This window comes from Xyrauchen texanus, chromosome 14 (assembly GCF_025860055.1).
Source record: "Xyrauchen texanus isolate HMW12.3.18 chromosome 14, RBS_HiC_50CHRs, whole genome shotgun sequence".
NCBI lineage: Eukaryota > Metazoa > Chordata > Actinopteri > Cypriniformes > Catostomidae > Xyrauchen > Xyrauchen texanus.
The window spans coordinates 42,604,002-42,626,261 of NC_068289.1; the positions used below are offsets into that span (position 1 = coordinate 42,604,002).

General features: G+C 36.7%; 1 protein-coding gene across 1 annotated transcript in view; it reads right to left on the bottom strand.

Annotated features, from left to right (window-relative positions):
- Positions 1–22,260, bottom strand: part of lrp2a (low density lipoprotein receptor-related protein 2a) — a 125,682-nt gene that overhangs the window by 56,545 nt on the left and 46,877 nt on the right. Inside the window, exons 22-36 of the mRNA XM_052142456.1 lie at positions 22,005–22,244; positions 19,933–20,052; positions 19,685–19,801; positions 19,128–19,508; positions 15,248–15,496; positions 10,962–11,173; positions 8,786–8,970; positions 8,144–8,372; positions 7,432–7,609; positions 5,634–5,768; positions 3,554–3,720; positions 2,994–3,137; positions 2,397–2,506; positions 2,077–2,254; positions 332–545 (exon numbers count right to left, since the gene is read on the bottom strand). Coding sequence (XP_051998416.1) covers positions 332–545; positions 2,077–2,254; positions 2,397–2,506; positions 2,994–3,137; positions 3,554–3,720; positions 5,634–5,768; positions 7,432–7,609; positions 8,144–8,372; positions 8,786–8,970; positions 10,962–11,173; positions 15,248–15,496; positions 19,128–19,508; positions 19,685–19,801; positions 19,933–20,052; positions 22,005–22,244 — 2,859 coding nt within the window. The remainder of the gene's footprint in view (positions 1–331; positions 546–2,076; positions 2,255–2,396; positions 2,507–2,993; positions 3,138–3,553; positions 3,721–5,633; positions 5,769–7,431; positions 7,610–8,143; positions 8,373–8,785; positions 8,971–10,961; positions 11,174–15,247; positions 15,497–19,127; positions 19,509–19,684; positions 19,802–19,932; positions 20,053–22,004; positions 22,245–22,260) is intronic.

The window sequence follows — 22,260 nt, forward strand, 5'->3', positions numbered from 1 at the left end:
AAGGGACACTGATTCTTCCCCATATAAAGCGGAGTGTCCCCCTGAGGCAGAGAGGAACTAATTGGTAAACTGATATCCTATTGAAAGTCATTCATCCCTCTAATAATTGCTACATGGCTATCAAGGTTACGCTGACTTCCAGAAAAGACCACCCTAAGTCAACCGTGGAACAAATCAGAGATAAACGGGTCAAAAAGGGCACATACTGGCTCAGTTAGCAGCCTATGTAGGGCAGCAACCTGTCAAGGCATTAGACTGAAAGAAGCTCACTAGGATTTGGAACAGATGCATTATGTAACAAATATTTCAGAATTCGATTAATTGTACTCACAGTCTCTGTAGTGCACTTTAAGTACTCTAAGACCGGCCACGTTATCCCGCATGACAACCCGGTTGAGTCCCGTGGCTTTGTCGACGCGTTCAATCACCTCAAAGTCTCGATCTGTGAAATAAAGATAAGAGCCATATACGGCCACGCCCCAAGGATGAGACAATCCATTAACCATAGTGATGCGATTTGATCCATCTGTGTCTCCACGCTCAATCTGAAAAATGGAGACAAGTTGTAGAATTATTCTTTTGAATAATCTTAGTTCATATTATTTGAGAATTTTAATGGGAGTTCAAAATTTTAACTCCCATTAAAGAGCAAGGATTTTTCCTGATTTAATGAGTCAAACTTGTTTAAAGGGGTCATATTCTTTCCTACACACTGTATATACTGTAGTTAAGCAATATTATACTTTTTTTTTTGCTAATTGTTAAACTTTAAATGAATGAAATAGTAATAGAAGAATAGTAGTTTTGGGGGGAAAAAAAAATTCTGACTCTTAGAACAAAATTGTCTGTTTTGCACTTTTTTTTTGCAAAAGCACTTTGGTTAGTTACGATACGGGCAGCAGGTTTTCTGTCAGGATCAATATTTTTTAATCTGCTATTTTCTTCAATAACAGTCACTTCTATATAAAAAGGAGTGGTGGTGGTGTAGTGGTCTAAACCACATAACTGGTAAACTGATAATCAGAAGGTCGCAGGTTTGATCCCCACAGCCACCACCATTGTGTCCTTGAGCAAGGCACTTAACTCCAGGTTGCTCTGGGGGGATTGTCCCTGTAATAAAGGCTCTGTAAGTCGCTTTGGATAAAAGTGTCTGCCAAATGTAAATGTAAAAAGCCAACAACATGTGTGGATAAAAGCAATAATAAACGGCATTCCTTTATCGGTTCAGATCATTAAAATGTATTACATTATTGTGGCAGATGAGTAAACACTAAGACAAAACAAAAAGTGGCTTTAGATGGTAATATGTTGTTTATTTCCATATTATTGAACATAAGCCTATCATTGGCATACAGTAATCTATTTTGCAATCAATCAAGCCTGAGTTTGGTTTGTTCTCTGTACAGCTGCACGTTGCCTATACAGATGGAGTTTAGCTTACTGCCCCCTGCTGAAAACAGGTGGTACTTCAAGTTTGAATAGCTCGGATGGAATAAATATTCCTTATTTTGGTGACCCATGTCACCCATGCCTAAATCCGCCACTGGCTATATGATGCTTCCTTGCTCCCTTGAGGGAATAATGTCCAAAAATCCTCGTATGTGGACATCATCTTTATCAGGGTTTAAAGCAGCGTTTCAAATGAAACTAGAGACTACTCTTTACAACCAAACAGGTTTCAATGAAAAAACTTAAAGAGATTTCTTACCAGAGGCACTTTTGTTGGCGCTGCGTCCGTAGGGGTGCTTCAAGAAAATCGACGGCATGCTATTGTAACAAATGACTCGGTGCGGCAGAAGTTAACCCTTTAATGACGGTCTAGAGCCTTGTGAACAGTATTCAGTCGGTTTTTATTCATTTAAATTATGCGTTGCGTATAGCGAAGCCAAAATACATCATTCACGCGTGAGGACGTTGGATTGCACGAGGGCATATAATGTATGTAATAAATGCTCTTTTTGAACTGTGAAAGCTAAATTATCTTTTAATGGTACAATGAACTCTTATCTCAAAAGATAAATTTTATTCCTCATGATATGACCCCTTTAAGACACTTAAGAAAGAAACGTGCCCTACCACGCCAGTCCCAGTGACGGCCCAGTACAGTTTGTTCTCTCTGATGTCTATTGTTATAAACTCCACATGTTCTAGGTTATGTGTAAAGAGGATCGCAGCGTTGGAGCCGTCCATATCTGCAGATGCCACTTTGGCCGGGATACCACTCTCTGTTCCCTGATCTGTCCAGTACATCTTTCTGAAACAGAGACAGAACGTCACTAAACAAGTACAGACCAAAAGCATCCAAAAGCATATTATGTTGCCAATACAGTGGATTTTAAAAGGGCAGTTTGTTTCGAAAAGGACTTAATGCCAGGGTTCTGCTAAGCTGGGCTTACCCACGTGCTGGGTCCACTGCAATGCCAACGGGAGTTCCTGCACCAGTAGGTGAGCCGTTGTTGGTGATGAGAGTTTTTCTATACTGAATTTCTCCTTTTAGCCGGAGAACCTGAAACAAGTAACTCATCAGACAAAGAATCAAACAATTAAGACAGACTTAAAGGAATAGTTTACCCAAAGATGACAATGCCTTTTGGTGTCAATGTTGTCACACCTGGTGTGCCATTTTTTAACAAAACACAAACGTGAACAAGATTTGAGAGCTTCGGTGGAGGGGATGATTACCAGCAAAAAATGACTTACATTTTGGCCTGTTTCTTACCTAAAGCTATCGTATGGCTTCAGAAGACTTGGAATACAGTGCACAAGTCATATGGACTACTTTCATGATACTTTAGTAGTGTGTTTTGTACTTTTAGAAGCCTGTTATTTCAAATCACCTTCCACTTTCATTGTATGGGAAGTGTTTCACAGAAGAAGGATAATAAAAAAATATTTGGAACAATATAAGGGTGAGTAAATGACAGCTTTTGGGGCCTGACAATGATGGAGAATTAAGTAAGACATGTTGAAATTAGGTTTGAAGGCTTTCCAACCTCTATAGACTGTGAGGAAGGATTGGAGTAGTACAGGTTCTGAGACATCCAGTCTAGAGCCAGCCCGACCGGAGAACCCAAGATTGCCGCAGGGGCAAACTCAGTTCTGTTGGTGCCATCTGACTTCACCCGATGAATCTCCCCCTGTAAGAAAAACAACAACACTTTGCATCTCAAAATGATATATATATATATATATATATATATATATATATATATATATATATATATATATATATATATATACAAAATCCTCAATTTAGCATTCAAAACTCCTGCCAACTTGTTGACGAGTTAGTTCACCCAAAAATGAAAATTCTGTCATGATTTACTCATGATTTACTATAATAGATTAAATGAAAATGAATGGTGTCTGAGACTACCACATTTTGTGTTCCACAAAGAAAGACAGAAAGTCATATTGAACACATGAGAGTGAGTAAATGATGACATAATTTTCATTTTTGGGTGAACTATCCCTTTAGAGGGCACAATGTGATTTAATCATCTGATAACAAAAGACTGGGATAGGAAATATTTGTTGTTTTTTTATGGTTTACCGGATGTTCAACCCAGTAGATCATCTGCTCTTCATCATCAAAGTCAACGTCATATCCATTTAGCAGCCCGGCAACCGGCACCATAGCATCACTGCTCTTGTCGTTTGGATTTAGTGGGATACCGTAAATAATGCTGTCTCTCACTACCACCAGGAATGGATCCTCGACTGCAAAATCATAAGCAAACATTATAAACAGTTTAAAAATCTTTTTGTTATGCATAAATAACTATGGATGTCCTGCTACCATTTTATTAGAACGAGTATGGCAATTTATTTCAATTGTATCATCAAAAGGGTGTTTACATAAATTAATTCATTAAAACTTTAATCAAATTAAAATAGAACAATAGAACAATTTTATCAGATGAAGCACTTTTATACAGAACCTCACAGCACAATCCAAAATACAACATTGGGAGTTATTTTTGTCAAATAAAGTGCAGCATAACAGATGTGAGTTATTTCTTGAATATAATATAATTACTATTGATTTATTTATTTTTATTAGTAGTAGTAGTAGTAGTTATAGTATTACAGTAAATATTATAAAACTGTGAAATATTTATTTTGTACTTTTTTCCCATTTAAATTAAGCTTTTATTTTGGCGGAAACCTTTATTTTGGAGCCCTATCCGTTTCTGTGTGTTTTGAAGGTAGCCTCTCACTTCTGGAAAAGCTGGTCGCTACATGACCCAATGTGATTATTAAGCAGCAAAAGGTTAAATAATACAATTTGATAAAAAAATATGTAGTGTGTATGTGCCTCGTGCTACAAAGTAAAGCTGCGTATGTGAGCATTTTTACGTGCACGAGTAGATGTACATGACCACGTTATCGGACCCGATTCCGATACCAGTTTCTATCGTGACATCCCTATAAAAGCATAACACAACATGCAACATGATGTCTAGAACCAATTAATTATTTAATTTGATTTAAGAGAGAAAATGACTTTAATTGCGGTCTGCTCAACATACAATATGATCGCATGCCTTCAGAAGACTTGGAATATGATGCATGATCTACATTTATGACACACTAGGGTGCTTTATTAAGCATTAAAGTGAGTCACTGTCTACTGCATTGTATTGAATTCAGCCAACAGGACTGGATCAAAAATGATCATTAAATCTTATGGGCTTGGAATGACACAAGGGTGAGTAAGGGATGACAGAATACTCAAGATGACAGAGCAAGGGATGAAGAACTATTCCTTTAACTTCGTTTTTTTATGTAATTTACAGAGCTTTACAGATGTGGTCACTATGAACTTTCCTAGTATAGAAAAGAACGGCACAAAGATTCTTCAAAACTGTCTCCTTTTGTGCTCCATTAAAATAATCAGAGCATATGGGAAATACATTTGGAAAGACATAAGGGTGAGTAAATGACTATTGGTTAAAACACGCTTTCAATTTTAATTTGAAAAAGAATTCTCGCAATTGCCTCAATAACACCACAGCACAAAATACCGGGATTCTCTCACCTTATCTTATTGTTTTGTTTGTAGGTATGACATACTAGTAAAAATGTCCTCAACAAATAAACCATGTTGTGCCAGAACTGTTGATTGGGTTTAACAGGGCATTCACTCACTGTTTGTCTGGATTAATTGTACAACTCTAATGGAAGAATGCACTTGACAGTGCTAACAGAAGCTGAAACCTGAGTGAGGTTGAGTGTTTGCTCTAAGGAGAACGTTAAGGACTTCTTAAGACCTCATGCATGCTTTCAGTCGTAACTGTCTGCTGAGCTAAGGTCTTTCATAAAAGTAAATGTTTGCCTTCGAAAAGAGCTTACTTAGTAAATCGAAAATGGGTTGCTGTTGACAAGTTCACATTGCCCTGAAATCTATATCCAATTTAACAGGAGACTGCTTCAATGGGAAGCATATTAAAATGGAATGGAGCCAGCATTAAAAGGGATACGTTCATTATGAAATACAGCCTGTTTTAAAACAGCTAAAAGTAGAAATATACTTAATTTATTCAATCCTTGGCATATCTATTAAAGTCCTAGATGGTACCACAAATCTATGTTCCAGGTACCACTCTTCTATGTGTGGATGTATGTGATACCTCTAAGGCAGGTGAACTGGTCTGCACCGAGGGTCCAGCCAGACGGACAGGCACAGGAATAAAACCTGGGGCCACTTGCTGACAGCAGGCATATGTGGGTGCAAGGGCTCAAATGGGGGTCACAGGGGTTATAACCTGCAAAAAGAGCACAGAAAAACATTCAGTAACACAATAATTGACCCTTTTTACTTTCTTAACCTCGTGAGACTCTGTGTACAAATGCATGGACATTGTATTTGGGCTTTACTTTACAGAATGCATCATTTAATTTAAACCGAATGATCTTTCAATGATCTTGAATGATGTGCTGTTAGTAGAGGCTTAAACTTTCGATGCGTCATGTGTCAAAACAACATGTCGCTAACCACAGCAGAGTTTGTCTTTGGGAGAAGCGGCAACAAAACTACATGTGATAAGAAACCTAATTAAGTTTTTACATCGAAACCTGTTTGAGTCAAAAGATTAGAGTCTCTAGTTGGGTATCAGGAGGTTAAAGGTAAAATGTCTCATTTCTGTGCCAATAGTGCCACAAAGACACGATTGATGCATTCGACATGTGGTGCCGACGGAAATTGTTTAGAATACCACGGACAGCCAGGAAAACAAACAGACAAGTTTGTTGGATCGCATAAAACCAGGGATGTCACTAGAAGCTAAAATCACTTGACTACGTCTGACTTGCCAAATCATGCTTGGCCAAATCATGCGTGCATAAACGGCAGAGAAGTCCGTAATGTTGAAAATGGTCAGTGGAACCAGAAGTGGCTGCCAAAGAACACGCTAGCTCGACACCATCAAAGCAGATACCAATATGCAGGGGCGGAGCCAGGAGTTTTTCAAAGGCGTGGCCAGGCAGGGGCAAGTGGGGGGAGGGGTAGTGGATACAATGACACCTGGGACGGAGAGGTGCGGCGACCTTGCTGTGCTCACATGTTACATTTGTACAGAGATAATTTCACCTCTAAAGAACTAAACTGTGCCAAAAAATTATCAATAAAATTACTAAAACGGAAATTCCGAGTGGGGTGGCCAATGGGGTGGCCAGGCTTCAGTCCATGGTGGCCACGGCCACCTCAGGCCACCCCATAGCTCCACCACTGCCAAGTTGAACATCAAGCAGTTGAGAGATGTAGTGCTCGACAGCATAGCATGGAGAACGCTTGCCTATAAAGTCACCTAGAGTCGGACACGACTAAATGGATGAAAGATATGAGTGTCACCATATGAAATTTCAAAAATACAGCCCAGTCCTACCCCCCGTTTCACTCTGAAATATGTTGCATTACATCAGTAAAATAAAAACATATAGTAGATCTTCTAGTACTGTATAGAGTATCTGTCAGTTTAAATGTTGACTGTTAGTTTGAACGTAGTATTTCTCAACCCCATTCTTTATTAACATACAGAGTTCCAACTTATATTTTCCAGTACATTTCTTTGGCATTTTGTGTAACCAACACCTGTTCTTGCTTTTGTACATAGCACCACTCTTGCCGAAAATGTGAAAAGCAATATTTTCAGTGTTATATTTTGTACATTTTCATTGCTCCCAGCCCTCCATGATATGATCATGTATATTTATGTCCCACCCAGAAAAAATCTGACATGTGATCAGCAGGGAAATGTCAAATCAACAGCTGAAATAGAGATTTTGATTAAGATGGACTGCCTATTCCATGCTTACAGAACAATACTCTGTGTGCATACAGTTAAATAATTACAACTTATTCAGTTTTCCAGAATGAGTAGGAACTAAAGCAGTGTAAGCAGTGAAGCTGTTGCAAACGTATGTTTGTACCTGCAGGCTGTCGGGCAGGGTGGACCACCACCAGGCCCATGGGCTGGGGCAGATTGTACAGCATCACCGTCTGGTTCTGTCCGTGCCACTTGTTGGCCCGGATCACACGGTTGATGTATCTGTCGGTCCAATAGACAAAATCCTCAAAAATCGTAATTGCGTGGGGGTGTTGCAGTACCTTTTCATTGAGAAACAAGAGGTGTTGTATTTAATTCACATTTGTAATACATTTATTAGAAAAATTATATTCTTAAGTGTTTAGACCAGAAACAAGCAAGTTAACAGATTTCCCCAATGGATTGCATGTGCACATTCCAATGTGGATTATGCATTTGTGCACTGAATCATTTTAGAATGCATAAAAGCATGAATCGAGCTTATGTAACTAGAAAAACTATACTCAAATTGATGCACTGCCAAGACAGTAATTGACCTGACCGTGAATGTAAAAACTGACCGTAGAAGATGGCACATTACATTAATTCATGCATTACAATAGTGCCCCTTGTGGCAATTCTGAGAATGCAATGCGTACTTGTGTTGCATCATGAAATATAGCCTCTGATCACATATCATTGTGAATAGCATTCACATTTTTGCTTTCAAGAATATGTTTCAAACAAATGTAGCCCCCCATGAATTTACATACACTTTAGCATACCTATCACATTCATAAATAGCAACATCACTAGTAAATCAAAGATTGTCTCACCAAATCACTAGCTAACACTTGCTTCCGGTTCTTGCCATCGTAATCGCAGTAATCGATAAAGTCAAGGTAAGCATCAGCAAAGTACAGCAGATTGTTGGGGTAGTCGATGGTCAAGCCATTGGGCCAATAAAGTTTGTTGCTGATAATTGTGGTCCTTAATTTTCCATCCATGCTGGCTCTCTCAATACGAGGATTTCTGCCCCAGTCTGTCCAAAACATCAGGTGTGTGCTGAAATATGAAAATAATAATAATAATTTTCAACTTGTCGTTCCCATTCAGTTTTAATATACTTGTTAAGAGCTGTGAAGTTTCGTTCATTTTTTCCACTCAAGATTACATTTTTTATATGGCTGTTCTGTAACTATTTCTTCTACCATCTTTGACTTTTTTTTATATGTATAGAATCAAATGTTTTCCAAAAGCTTAAATAGGATTACACTTGGATTACAACTGGCCCCACAGTTTAATTTCCTGTTAATGCATGGTTTTCTGTAAAGCTGCTTTGAAACGATGTCTGTTGTGAAAAGTGCTATACAAATATAAACGACTTGACATTTCTACCTCTGCATGGCATATAGAGTCATACGGCCCAGTCTTAATCTACAGCACATAGGGTTGATTTATAGAATCATTGTTCTTACTTATTTCTAGGGTCCAGCACCAAACCTCTCGGATTGGTCACATTTTCACTAATCAACACGGTTCTGTGGGACCCGTCCAGTTTGGACACCTCTATCGTCTCCAATACGTAGTCTGTCCAGTACAGGTTTCTGCCGACCCAGTCTACGGCGAGACTTTCAGTGACGGTAACCCCACTGTCAAAAATCTGCCAAGTCAAAGGGTGATGAAAAACTTTATGCACAAACAACAACAGTCATTTGTAATGCATTTTATCGGTTATGTCTGTTTAAATATAAGAACTTAAACTCAACATGAAATTACAAATGTTATGTTATCGGACATGTTTTTGAGTTAAACATGATTTTCAATAGTGATGTCCCGATACCATTTTTTTGAGAAGGAGTACAAGTACCGATACTTCTTTTTCGGCACTCACGATATCGATACCCGTTTTGTTAATTTACGTTTTGTAACGGGATCAATGGAAAGGAGGAGGTGAGAACCGGCTTGATGATATAAATAATGGTTTAATGATAAACTTAAAAGAAGACACAAACACACACGACGGACATGTCCGTAAACGATCTCTCTCTCCCGCACGATCCTCTGCAGTCGACCTTTATCCCCCGGAGGCTTAATTAGCCTAATACGGGACCGGGTGTGTAGGATCACGACCCGTCCCCGCCCTCCGCCCTGCCACACGTTTATTTTTCAGTTCACTGTTTATTTAAATTTGTTAATCAAAATGGTGTCTAAATAAAGGAATTATGTACAACTTTATTCAAATGAAAATAGAACAATTAATTTTCAACTTAATATTGTAATATTTTTGATCAAATGAAGCTTTTATACAGAACCTCACAGCACAATCCAAAATACAACATTGGAGTTATTTTTGTCAAATAAAGTGCAGCATAACAGAGCATGACAGATAGGAGATATTCCTTAAATGTAAAAATATTACTATTGATTTATAGTAGTAGAGTAAATATTACATTACCATATAGTAGTGATATATTTCTGTCTTACTATTTTCCCATTTAAGCTGCGATTTTATTTTGCCAGAAACTTTTATTTTGAAGCCTTATCCATTTCTGTGTTTTTGATGCACATAATGGTGATTTGGTGTATGAGCAAAGGAGCTCTAAAAGGTATAAACATGCACTTGAACAACACCAGCTCCACACTTTCACTTTGAAGTGTGCAGCACATGCACAGCACAACTATATATTTATCTCATTAAATTGCAGCATTTGTTGTAAAATATTCAGACTGTGACATAACATGTTTTTAATTTGTGCGCATAATGTTTACGGAATGACATTCGTATCTCAGATGGTATCGGAATAGTATCTGTATCACAACATGTTCTCACTCCCAAGGCATCAAAAAAGCGCGTCAGTCTACAGATGCCAAAGGCGCTCTCAGGCATCAGTTTTCGACACAACCATCTTTGATGTCAACTGACTGACGAGAAGGGCATCAGAATTTTAGCATTGTTTAATTATACGTTGGGGTACAATTTTGTCATCGTGATATCTTTTGGGGGAATGCTTTTCATTTCATTTCAAATCAGCAATATGTATTCACAGTGCTTAATATTTCATCTGTTGTTTATCTGTTTATTTAATCTGTCTGTACACATCCTGCACTGCTGAAGTGACCCGTTCCAGGTCTTACAATCATTTTATGTGAAGAACAAACCTAAATGTAAGTTTTTAGGTTTAGGTTAGGTTTAGAAATGGGGTTGGGTAAGGGGATCTAAAATGTTATATATGATTGTATAATATAATATCACACTAATATATTTATAATTATTATAAAACATTGAAGTTTTATGAAACATTGCACAAAATGACATTCAAAGATTGATAACTGACAACCAAATTTTCTTGTTGAAAACAATGGGGTTTCTCAATGCATCAATAGGAGGATGCCAGGGGGCACCTTTGGTGGCATCATGCAGATGCGGACGACTTGTGCATAAGCATCAAAATAGGATGCTTAGTAATTTCACAGGCGCCACAGGCTATTACATTTCAAAAAATTATTAAGACCAAAAATGTTTTTCAGGGTATAACATGCACCGATAAATCGTGCACAATTGGCCAAGAAATGTCCATTAGAATGTATATGGGGTCCACTTTGATTTCATCTTGACTCTAAGGGTCCTGCCACAATGTTGGTGATACTCACCACTGTCCGGTCACTTCCATTTTTGTGAGCGCTCCATATTCTGTCCTGGGTGGTGTCCGACCAGTAAACACGATCCGTAACGGAGTCAAAATCCACTGCCACAATGTTACGACCATCTCGGACAAGAGACCGAATTATGTTTGGCTGTGAGATGATGTCATCGGAGATGATCTGATTCCGACTGGCCACTAAGAGCAGCGCCTCCCGAGATCCTGCAAGATTAAGGAAGAAACAGATCGTTGAAATGGCGATTAATTGTCATTTCTTTAGCAGACACTTTTATCCAAAGCAGGTAAAAGCAGCATAAAAGTAATCCATACCACCCAACTGGTTAAATGAATATAGTCAAAAGTGATAAAATAAGTGTGTCATCTGAGAAACAGATGAAATATGTAAGTCCTTTTACTGTAAGTCTCTACTTTCACTTTCACATTTTCCACATTTTGGAAGTGAAAGTGTAACTGGAGATTTATGGTTAAAAAATTACTTAAATATTGATCTGTTTCTCACTTACACCTATCATATTGCTGCTAAAGGTATGGATTTGACCTTACCTTTAATCTTATGGATTACTTTTATGTGGCATTTATATGATTTTTGGAGCTTCAAAGGTCTAGTCACCATTCACTTGCATTGTATGGACTTACAGAGCTGATATATTCTTCTATAAATCTTTGTTTGTGTTCAGCAGAAGAAAGAAAGTCGTACACATCTGGGATGGTATGAGAGTGAGTAAATGATGAAGAGAATTTTCATTTTTGGGTGAACTATCCCTTTAATTGTCTTTTTGTTGTTAAAGATGTTTCACTTTGTTGAATGGCATGGTATGTTCCCTTTTGCTTTAATGACAACATGCACGCAAACTGGCATGAATAAATCTTTGCGATCCATGTAATACCAGCATGAATCCAGAATGTTCCATTCCGTCCAAGGACATTAATTAGTAACTTAGAGTCAAAAATAGTATATTTCTTCTTCACTTTATGTCAACTTTTCTTTGCTTCAAGTTTTCTAAACCTTAAAACTTTTGATGAAATTAAAACATTCAAGATTTTCAATGTGGTCTCAGACTTGTGGACCCCACCATATATAAATATAAGCATATATGTTTTGGAATTTAAAGCACACAATGATCACGGTTACTTCGAATAATCACGATTAGGTGATAATGTAATAATTGCAACAGGCCTAGACATGAATCCAAACTTTCCTCATGCATCAGCTCTATGCAAGACATATCTAAAATAGCCAAACAGAAGGATAAAAGAGAGTTCTGTTAAAAAGCAAAATTTAGAAAGAAGGAAAGGTATATCGGATGACAGCATTTTTCAACATGTTATCTCAAAGGAATGGGCTCTCTTGTCAGCAGCAGAGCTCATAAACAAACCATTGTTTGGTGATTACATCCTAATTGCCCCCATAAGAAAGTTTGTGAGTGACATATATGTTATTTGTCTTATCTGTGGTAATCCGAGAAGCTGCACTAGATCCTACTGAGTGGGTCCAGTTGGCCCTTGGAGACCAAGCCATGGCACCACTCCACTAATATCTGTCCTACCACTGTCAGAGATAGGACTCTTATAATACCTTAATCACATCATACGATATGATACCAGCTAAAGTATCACCAATTTTGTTGCTAGAATATGCAGTTCCTCACACAGAATGTAGTGGGTATCCTGTTTTCGTATTAATTCTTCATAGTTTACTCTAAGATTATTCAACTATAAATGACTAAGTTTATAGTCAGGCATGAAACTCTGTGCAAGCTGATACGTTCATTACACTTGTCTGTTAGCCAATCAGCTTACATAAATGTGATATTTCAAGCCAATCAGTGTAAGCTGATAAGTCCCTTGACGTGTTATCCGGAAGCAAATCAACTTGCGTACTCTCTCTTTGCCTAACGTTTATATTTGCACAATTTGCAAGTAAGCCGGTTTTACTGCAGCGTGATGCCAGAGTTTTCTCTAAAACCCTCCTCGTATAATAACTTATCATTTAGAATTCTTGTAAAACATTTTGCCTAATTAACTGGAAAAAGGTCCTATTCGAAAGAAGCTCAAGTTCGAGCAAGTTCTTTTCTACACAAGCTCTAGCCAACAGCAATATTTAGGTGATGAAATGTTTTAAGAGCAGACCATGTAGCAACTCATTATGTAATAGCAAAACATAATGTAATAACTGCCCATACTGATGTAATAACATGTTCATAACGTAATTATTTTCTCAAAACATAATAAAATCTTGAGCTCATAATGTAATAATGTTTTTCGCATAACGTAATAGGTTATTGTATGAGAAATATATTACATTATGAACACACTGATGCAACTTATAATGTAATAACAGTTCATAATGTAATAGCAGCACATAATGTATAAGTGTAACAATGCTTACAATATAATAATTTTCCCTCAACATAATAATGTTACGAGCACAAAACGTAATAATAGTTTACAAAAATAGATTATTACATTAAAATAAATGTAGGCTTATTAGAATTATTAACTCTAAAAATGTGACAAATTTTGGGATTATGACCTGCTCCATCATTTTGACCCAGAAACGCATTTAAAATTTTATGCACTAAAAAATGAAGTTCAGCTTTCTAATTGTGTAATTATTACGTTTCTAATCATTGTTGAGATATAATCATTTATATGGCTATCATAAAAACTTGTTTATATTCTGCAAAAATGTATAATGCATTTATAATTTTAGATCTATAGAGAAGCTTTTAATTTCTCTAGCTAACTAACGAGCTAAGGACATTATTGGCTAAAACTTCCTGAGGTAACGTTAGGTGACAAGTTCTTCACAAGCTGTTATACTGACGTCTTCCCACGGTTGAAACGGCTTAAGCGCATACACGAGAGACAGTATGTGAATGTAAGTTGTTCTGTATCTTTCATCATGCCCTCAGATGTACCTTCATGTTTTGTTTAGTGTTATAACATGAACCTGTTGATGTGCATGCACCCCTCCCCCCCCAGAACTGATGTCACTTTGCTTAAATGAATTCACATTTACAGTATAGTCTAGACAAAATGAGTTAATAATGTTGACAAATGTATCATTTGGTTTGCTGTCCTTTTCTGCATTTCGCGGCGCCGTTTTGTGGTCCGTTCTGCATAACGCGGCGGCTCATTTGAGCTTAAAGCGGCCCATTCGGCACGTTTTGCAGTTGACCCATCAGCCCGCTCGGTTCTCCCGATGGCCAGTCTGCCCCTGATCTGCCCCAAAGTGCGTCGGCCCACCGGGAAAATGACCGGTATGACAGATTACCAGTCCAGCCCTGGGTGGGGTCAATGAGCATATGAAGAAAATGATCGGTTCACTTGCGCTCCATGCTGCCATTTGAACTGAGGCAGATACTGCGATCTGTCACACACCGCACACTATTTGTCATTTATCAGTATGCACCTTTTATTGTCAAATGGAAAAGCATTTAATATCCTCTTTTACCTGAAGACTAGAAGTGTCTTTGGCTTATGTACATATATATATATATATATATATATATATATATATATATATATATATAGAAGTAATGTAGATTAATAATAATAATAACATCAACAACAACAATAATAATAATTGTTGTAATATAATAATAATAATAATAATAAATGCATTAATATTTAAATCTGGTGCATTTTGTGGGTAGTTTAAGACTAGATTTAGATTTTTAAAACTGTAAAGGAATACCAATGTGTTTTTATGCCAATATGACAAAATGATTACATTTTAATTCAAAAGTTCATAATGTAAAACATTTCTCATAATGTAAAAAACGATATTACATTACGAGCTCAAGATTTTATTACGTTTTGAGAAAAGTATTACATTATGAACATTACATTACTTTAATAATGTAATACTAATTACATACATTATGTGCAGTTATATTATGAGTTGCAACAGACCATAACTTTAAAAAAAAGTATTATCACAACAGAAGTTTCTGTGAGCCTTTAAGACTTAAAACTAAAAAAAGACTGCTAATTTCCATAACTTTCCCAGGCCTGGAAAACACAATTTGAAAATTCCTTGATATTTCCAGGTGTCCCATGACTATGGGAACCAAGTTTGATTATAAGTTTGGTGGAGCGAACAATATTAGTATGGTACATACATAGTAGCTACAATGCATTTTGGATGCTACCTTTGAAGAATTCTTTAGATCTACCAATATTTTGAGGTTTGTAAACCATGATACCGTGGCACCGGTGTACCATACAACACTAGTCAGATATCACAGAGCTCACTAAAGTCACACAAACCTGATGCCTTACAGGTGCGCCCATCCGCCTCTAATGTGTATCCATCCTGACAATGGCAACGGAAGGATCCTCTCTCATTGAAACAATGCTGGCTGCAGACACCTGGAGGATGACATTCATCGATGTCCTCGCATGTTTTTGAGTCGTTACTCAGTTGGTAACCCATTGGACATGTACATTGGGCACCAAAAGGCCCCTGGATGCAACCATGAGTGCAGCCAGCATTATTATCAGAACAGCTCTCCTGATCTGTGAAGAATTGGAAAGGCAGAGGTAAATGCCAATGGATAGATCATAAGAAAAGCATGCACGGTGACAAATGGCATTCTGGGAGCATGCTTAGCACAACCTTTAAGGGGTAACTGGATGCATAATATGGCTGGGCGATATATCTTAAAATAATCCATATTTTCAGCTATTTGACAATACTTGATATACGTATATGTCGATATTTATGTATTTGCTCTGAAATGGCTTAAAAGTGACAGAGGAACCATCACATCAACCAAACAGCCATGTTTAATGCAATAAATAAAATACAGTACAAATTTAGTTAAAAATAATCCTGTATTTATAATCATGATTTTAATACTGGTTTTTAATAAATGAACAAGGGAGAATCATATGAACTCATTTTTATTACTATATATTGCTTTTATTACTATATATTGCATAGATATATTTTGCGAAAACATTTACATTTATGAAAAATAAAAGACTGAGACTTCCGTGGACATTTTTGTGTGATGACGCAGTGAAATTAAGATTCACTGAGTGTGTTTACATGCACGTTCTTAAGCCGATTATGCTTAATAAGCCGACAACATGTTGACATGTAAACACATTAAACGACTTTCCTTTATCAGTGTTAGTTCATAAACTACGTAAGAATAAACTGATCGCCATGGGTAGATTTTCACCTATTACACCGATTTCACGTTGAATATAAACACCTTTAAAAGTGTTGTGCGCATGCTTCTTCACGGTTTGATGTCAAAAGCAGAGAATAACACGATTATTTCAAATGTCATGTAAATGTGGATTACTTGATTTGTCTAATTCTTTTAATAAGCTGAATTTTGGGAGTAATCTGCATATTGTGTGCATGTAAACGGACTCAATGAAATACAGTGTGAACTGATTTATGGAAATGAATCGGGCTTATCCACACTATCACCATTTTTGCTACTCAAGTTTAAATCAGAGATGCTGTAACATCTCTATCTTAATGCTCTCAGACTCGAGAGACAAGGAGGGATTGCGAAACTAATCTAATAATGCAGTATTTAGGAAACTTAAAGCCATAATAAAAAGCACATTTTATATTGCCAGTAAAATTGTTGCCAGTGTATTGTGAATATTCTATATATATATATCGCCATGCCCTAATTAATGCTATTGTTTTAAGGCCCTGATATACTTTCATACAAAATCGAAGAATGAATGGTTGTGACGTCATTTAGAACAACATCCGTCCAAAAAGAATGTGTTTTTGATTTTTATTTATTTATTTATTTTTCTTCTATTATTATTATTATTATTATTATTATTATTATTGCCTTTTTGTATATGCTATTATAATTATACAAATGTTAACTTTTTTGCCTTCACAATAAAAATTTTTTTATAACACACCGGTGCACAGAGGTATTCACGAGCTTGTTCAAATTTATCTACATGTGTCATCTGTACGATGGTTCGCATAGAGACATTTTCCAAGACCATGTCATGCGACTGTTTTGTTTTTATTTAATTAGTCTACAAAAGGGATAAAATCTACTCAAATACTCTTAAGTGCCCATTCACTCATGTCCCATCTGCCTAAAGTAAGATATGCCTCTATCATCACTCTTTTGTATGTATTCTGAACATTAACACTCTTTTATACACCCCTCTTCACAGTAGTATCAGTGTCATCACAAATAACAGTAACAGAGTGTAACCGGCGCATATTATAGCCGCGTATAGCATGTTAGCGCATTAGCCGTCATTAATTCAGAATGTAAACAAGACAAAAAAAATTTTTTTTACTGCACATATATTACTTTAAATCATCATCGAGTGGTTAAAACAGCAACTTTTACTTTGACTTTCTGTGAATTCTACTGACAGAATGAGGCATAAAGTCATTGATAACACATTTTTAAGGTTTTTAATTCATATTTAAATGCTCATCTAAAGCCTCCCACAGCGTTGTGGCCGGTGTTTGAATGTTCACAAATAGTATACCATTGCTCAGCTGTTTCAAACTTCTTTTTACCCCTGAAGACCACGAAGAACGAAGAAGAACTTCCCCGGAAGTATATTGGGGCCTTTAGGTGAGCTACTTCTTTGGATGCATACTATATCTATATACTAACATTTTCACAATGCATTTCAACTACATTCTACATCTCTACAATCAATAAACTATTATGCTACGCAAAGACAATTTTTCCATATTTAGACATAACGACACTCTGACCATAATTGGATGGTTAGTGAGGATAGCCAGGCACACACTGGGATAGATTAGTGCAACATGCAGAGAATTATGTGTAATTAGGGATTCAGCCTACCTGGTAAGGGCTCATCTGTGAGCAGGGAGGGCAACATGGAAGGGAAATCATAGATCACTTCAATGTTTATTTACAGATTAGCACATGCATGATTTGACACATGGGATTTCTAACACGGACAGCATATTGAAAACTCTGAATTATATATATATATATTGTAATCAACTGACTGACCCAATGAAAGTTAAAGCTGAAGTATGTAACTTGTTCAGTGTTAAAATACTTTCTCCTATCCCATCCTAATATGCAGGGAATATGATAAGTAAGCCATTCATAGGTACGTTTTCTTGAAAACTTTAAACACTGTGTCTCTTGTGGCTCTATGAAAATTCCTGTGTCTCCTGTTTCAAAAGAGACAACAACATTTACTCGACCAGTGGCCTCAGTTGGGGGGCGGTTTCTTTGACCATCGGCATATGGGGGCGTATTCAGAAATTTGTTTTGAAAACAATGTTTATTTTTGCAATTCCATTTGGTGCCGCTAATAACGCAGAATTGACATACTTCAGCTTTAATTGAATAACCTCAATATATTTGAAGTAATGTTCTGAGTTCATTACAACTTAAATTAACTGAATCTGTGGTCAATTACCAGAGAAAATCCATTTGAATTGTCCCTCAGCTTTTTAAAAATCGTTTTAGAGCAACACACTTACAATAGAAGTCTATGGGGGAAAGACTTTCCAGTGGTTGAAATACAAAAATGTCAAGCTAATATATTTGTTAAAGCATTTACATGAATTATTCAGTAAAAAGAGTTAATTAATTGAGCTGTAAAGTTGTCTTACTTTTCCTTTAAGCAATGGGACTGCTTTTCTAGTCGGATTAATTTCTAGTTTGGTCTTATGTTAACACGTATCATTTTTAAGTCTTGTGGCTATACTTTTGAAACAGTGGGCATTTGAACGTTTATTCCTGTCTAATGCCTTGCCTCATAGACTTCCGTTGTAATCATTCGATTATAATCAAATTTAGTCCATTTATAAAATTAATTTATAATGATGCATTTGATTTTTAAAAGTAATAGTTATCTTCAATAATTATTCTACAAGTATTTTTGATAAACCTTAGCATCAAAAGCACACATATGTTGCTTTATAATGTTTCCAACATTGGTAGCTCAGAAGGATTTGAAACAGAGCCAAAGATGTTAATGGATAAGAATGGCCACATGGAGTTTATTGGCAAAATAAACTAATTTTTACTTATTGTAATAACAGCACAGTATAACAAGCTAATTCAATAACTAATTCATATTTAATTTATTTCATATTTAGGTTGTCTCTGTAAAACATATATGGCACAGAGAATACAAGACTTACTGCAGAGAGGTGATTCATCCGCCCCGTTGGGACAGTCTGGCGTGTTGTCACAAACCCTACTGAGGTTCACACACACACTGTGGCCAGGGCACTGCCACTGCCAGCTAGGACAACGGAATGGTGGTGTGGGACAGTCGCGCTCATCGCTGCCATCGCGACAGTCGTTATCTCCATCACATATCCAGCTGTGGAAAACACAGTTGCCATTATCGCATCGGAACTGCGAGGACGGGCATGTCCGTGGTGGGCACGCATGATGTTCGTCAGAACCATCTTCACAGTCGGGGTGCCCGTCGCATTCCCACGTCGAGGGCACACAGCTGCCGTCAGACTGGCACTGAAACTCACTCTCATGGTGACACATGCCTGGTGGCCTAGTGGCTGGAAAGGTCAAATGTCATGCCAATTTAATAAGATAAACACATTTTCTGAAGCTATATAAACAAAAAGCCTTAGCAGCTGAACTTGCTGGGAGAACGCAGTGACAACATTTGCTTTGTTTGCAATTTCCTAAACAAGCCTCATAAATCTTGTAAAATTCATTTGTTTATACTTACGACATCCTGATTCATCTGAGCGGTCGTTACAGTCAAACACGCCATCACACCGGTAGTACGAGTTGACACACTGATGCCCGTTAGCACACTTAAACTCATAGGCTGTGCAGTTATACACTGATGAAAAACAAGAATCACTCAGGGCATGAAAAACAATTCCAATCCTAAAATTATCTGTGGAATACTGTTGCAATGCTAAGCTAACCAAAACTGCTGTGGTCAATGGCATTAAATCAAATAACTCATACCACAGCCCTGTTCATCTGCCCCATCTGCACAATCTCTGTCTCCATCACACACATAATTTGGGTCGATGCAACGATGGTCTGGGCACTGGAACTGGCCAGGGTGGCATGTGCCGATAGAATCTAGCAATCAAAATAACACAGATCAGGGAATTTAATTAAAATAATCAAAATAATTTCAATTAAACAAGAAGATCTATTAACTTGTTTTATTTTTTTGCAAAATCCAAACAAAATTATTATTGGTCAGATTTTGTATTTTCATAGTTCCAAGATATTTACACTTTCAGTTACTGAATGCTTTATTTAAGTATCAGATGTTTCTCCTAAAAACAAAATTGTTACAATTGTTGAAATACAGTTACCCTTTAACTGTGCTAAAATCACCGTATCGCACAGCCTTTTGTGTCTTATTGTGTTGTATAAATGTTACCACTGTAGGGTTTATAAAAACTTTTCTAAAAATGTTGCTATACTCAAACAAACAAAGTAATGTTTTAAAAGCACCACTGAGCTACAGAGTTTACACTTTATTGGGAAATCAAAATGTTCTTATAGTTGACTCTTTTATAGTTGGGCAAACCCATAATTAAAGGCTTATAAAAGGCTTTATATAAAAAAAAAATAAAAAAAAAAAAAACAAGGAGGGTCGTGTTTGGTATCATTGTAAAGAAATCTCTTCAAAAAAATGTATGTATAGATTATGATAAATTCTGAGACTCCTAAGAAACTACTGAAAGATCACAAATAATTTACTGTTTTTTTTCTCCATATTTTTCTGATTTGACATTATACCCCTCAAGGTGTAAATAAGATGGCCATGACAAACTGCCGTTGTATTCTTCCCAATCATGTCAACAGTAACTGAGTAAAATTTTGTGTTTATACGTCAAAGCAATCAAAAGTTATAGTATTATAAATTTATCCTAGTGTCTAAAAAAGTCTCCAAGTGTCCAACAGTCTCTCCAAACAAATAAACATAATACTTGTACATAAGAACTAATTATACATGCAAACACAACAATGACTAAAGGTTTGCATAGCATACAAACATACATATGTTTAATTCATTTGAGTCATCATTGAGTCTGTGCCATGTACTTGGTGCCATCTCCTGCCCATAACAGTCACCAATCACATGTCTCTCTGCCCAGATATGGATGATTTTTTAACCGATCTGAAACCAGTTCGATTGGTTTAGCGTTCCATGATGCTATATAATTTCAGATGACTTAATCAGAACCAGGAAAGATAAAGTGTTTTCAGCCAGATTGCAAGATGCCAGATAGGCAGTTGTTTTTGCACTGCGTACATTGTGCTTTGTGTCAATTATCTAATAATCCATGCATCCGATTACCTTGTGTGGGGGCTCGTCTGAAAGATAATTGTCTCATCTAAGTAATGGTATGTGATATGGTATGCTCTGTTTATTTTTTCGTGAAGTCATAATCGAAAACACAGCATAGAAGCAACACCTGTTCACATAACATATAAATGTCAAAGCCATTACTCACAATATTTTTGTCCTTGAGAAAACAAATAGGCTGGTTTTTATTATACTCTTTGAAGGCTTTCCAACAACATATGACACATGGCTTTTTGATGTTTTAACTGATTACAATATAATAGTAATATGTACAGTGTAAAATTATTAATAAATTATCAAAACGGAACAAATTTAAAAGCATTTGTTTGTTAAATTAGAGCTTCTAAGCTTTCAAATGATACCTAGTTGTAGTTCTTAATATTTTGTTAATTATTAAAAAGATTTTGCTGACTTGCCCATCCGAGATTAAAGGGTTAAGCTGGCATGGGAGAAAGCATTTTAAAATTGAAATAATAATATTACATTTTAATTATTATAAAATAATCAATTCATCAGTGTTTACAGTTACCAAGCAATGCTGCAATTTGCCTCATTAATATAGAACGTGTGGTCACAAATGCACATGTATTAGTTATTATATTGGCTTTAAATGCATCTTATCAAAACAGAATTCAGAGTCTCAACTATCCATTGTATAAAGTATATTCCCAGTAAATTTAATCACTTCATATAATAATTAAGGCCTCACCGCAGTTGTTCTCATCCGATCCATCGCCACAGTCATTGTCAGTGTCACATAGCCATGTGCGGGGAATGCAACGATGGTTGGCACAGCTGAACTGCTCTGCCTGGCAAGTGCCAGGGGTCTGGGTGGGACAGTCCCGCTCGTCACTGCCATCAAAACAGTCATTGTGTCCATCGCAGTGCCAGCTTCTGGGCACACAGCGCTGATTGGCACAGGTGAAGGCAGTGGGCGAGCATGTGTTATCTGTGAGGCAGCAGAG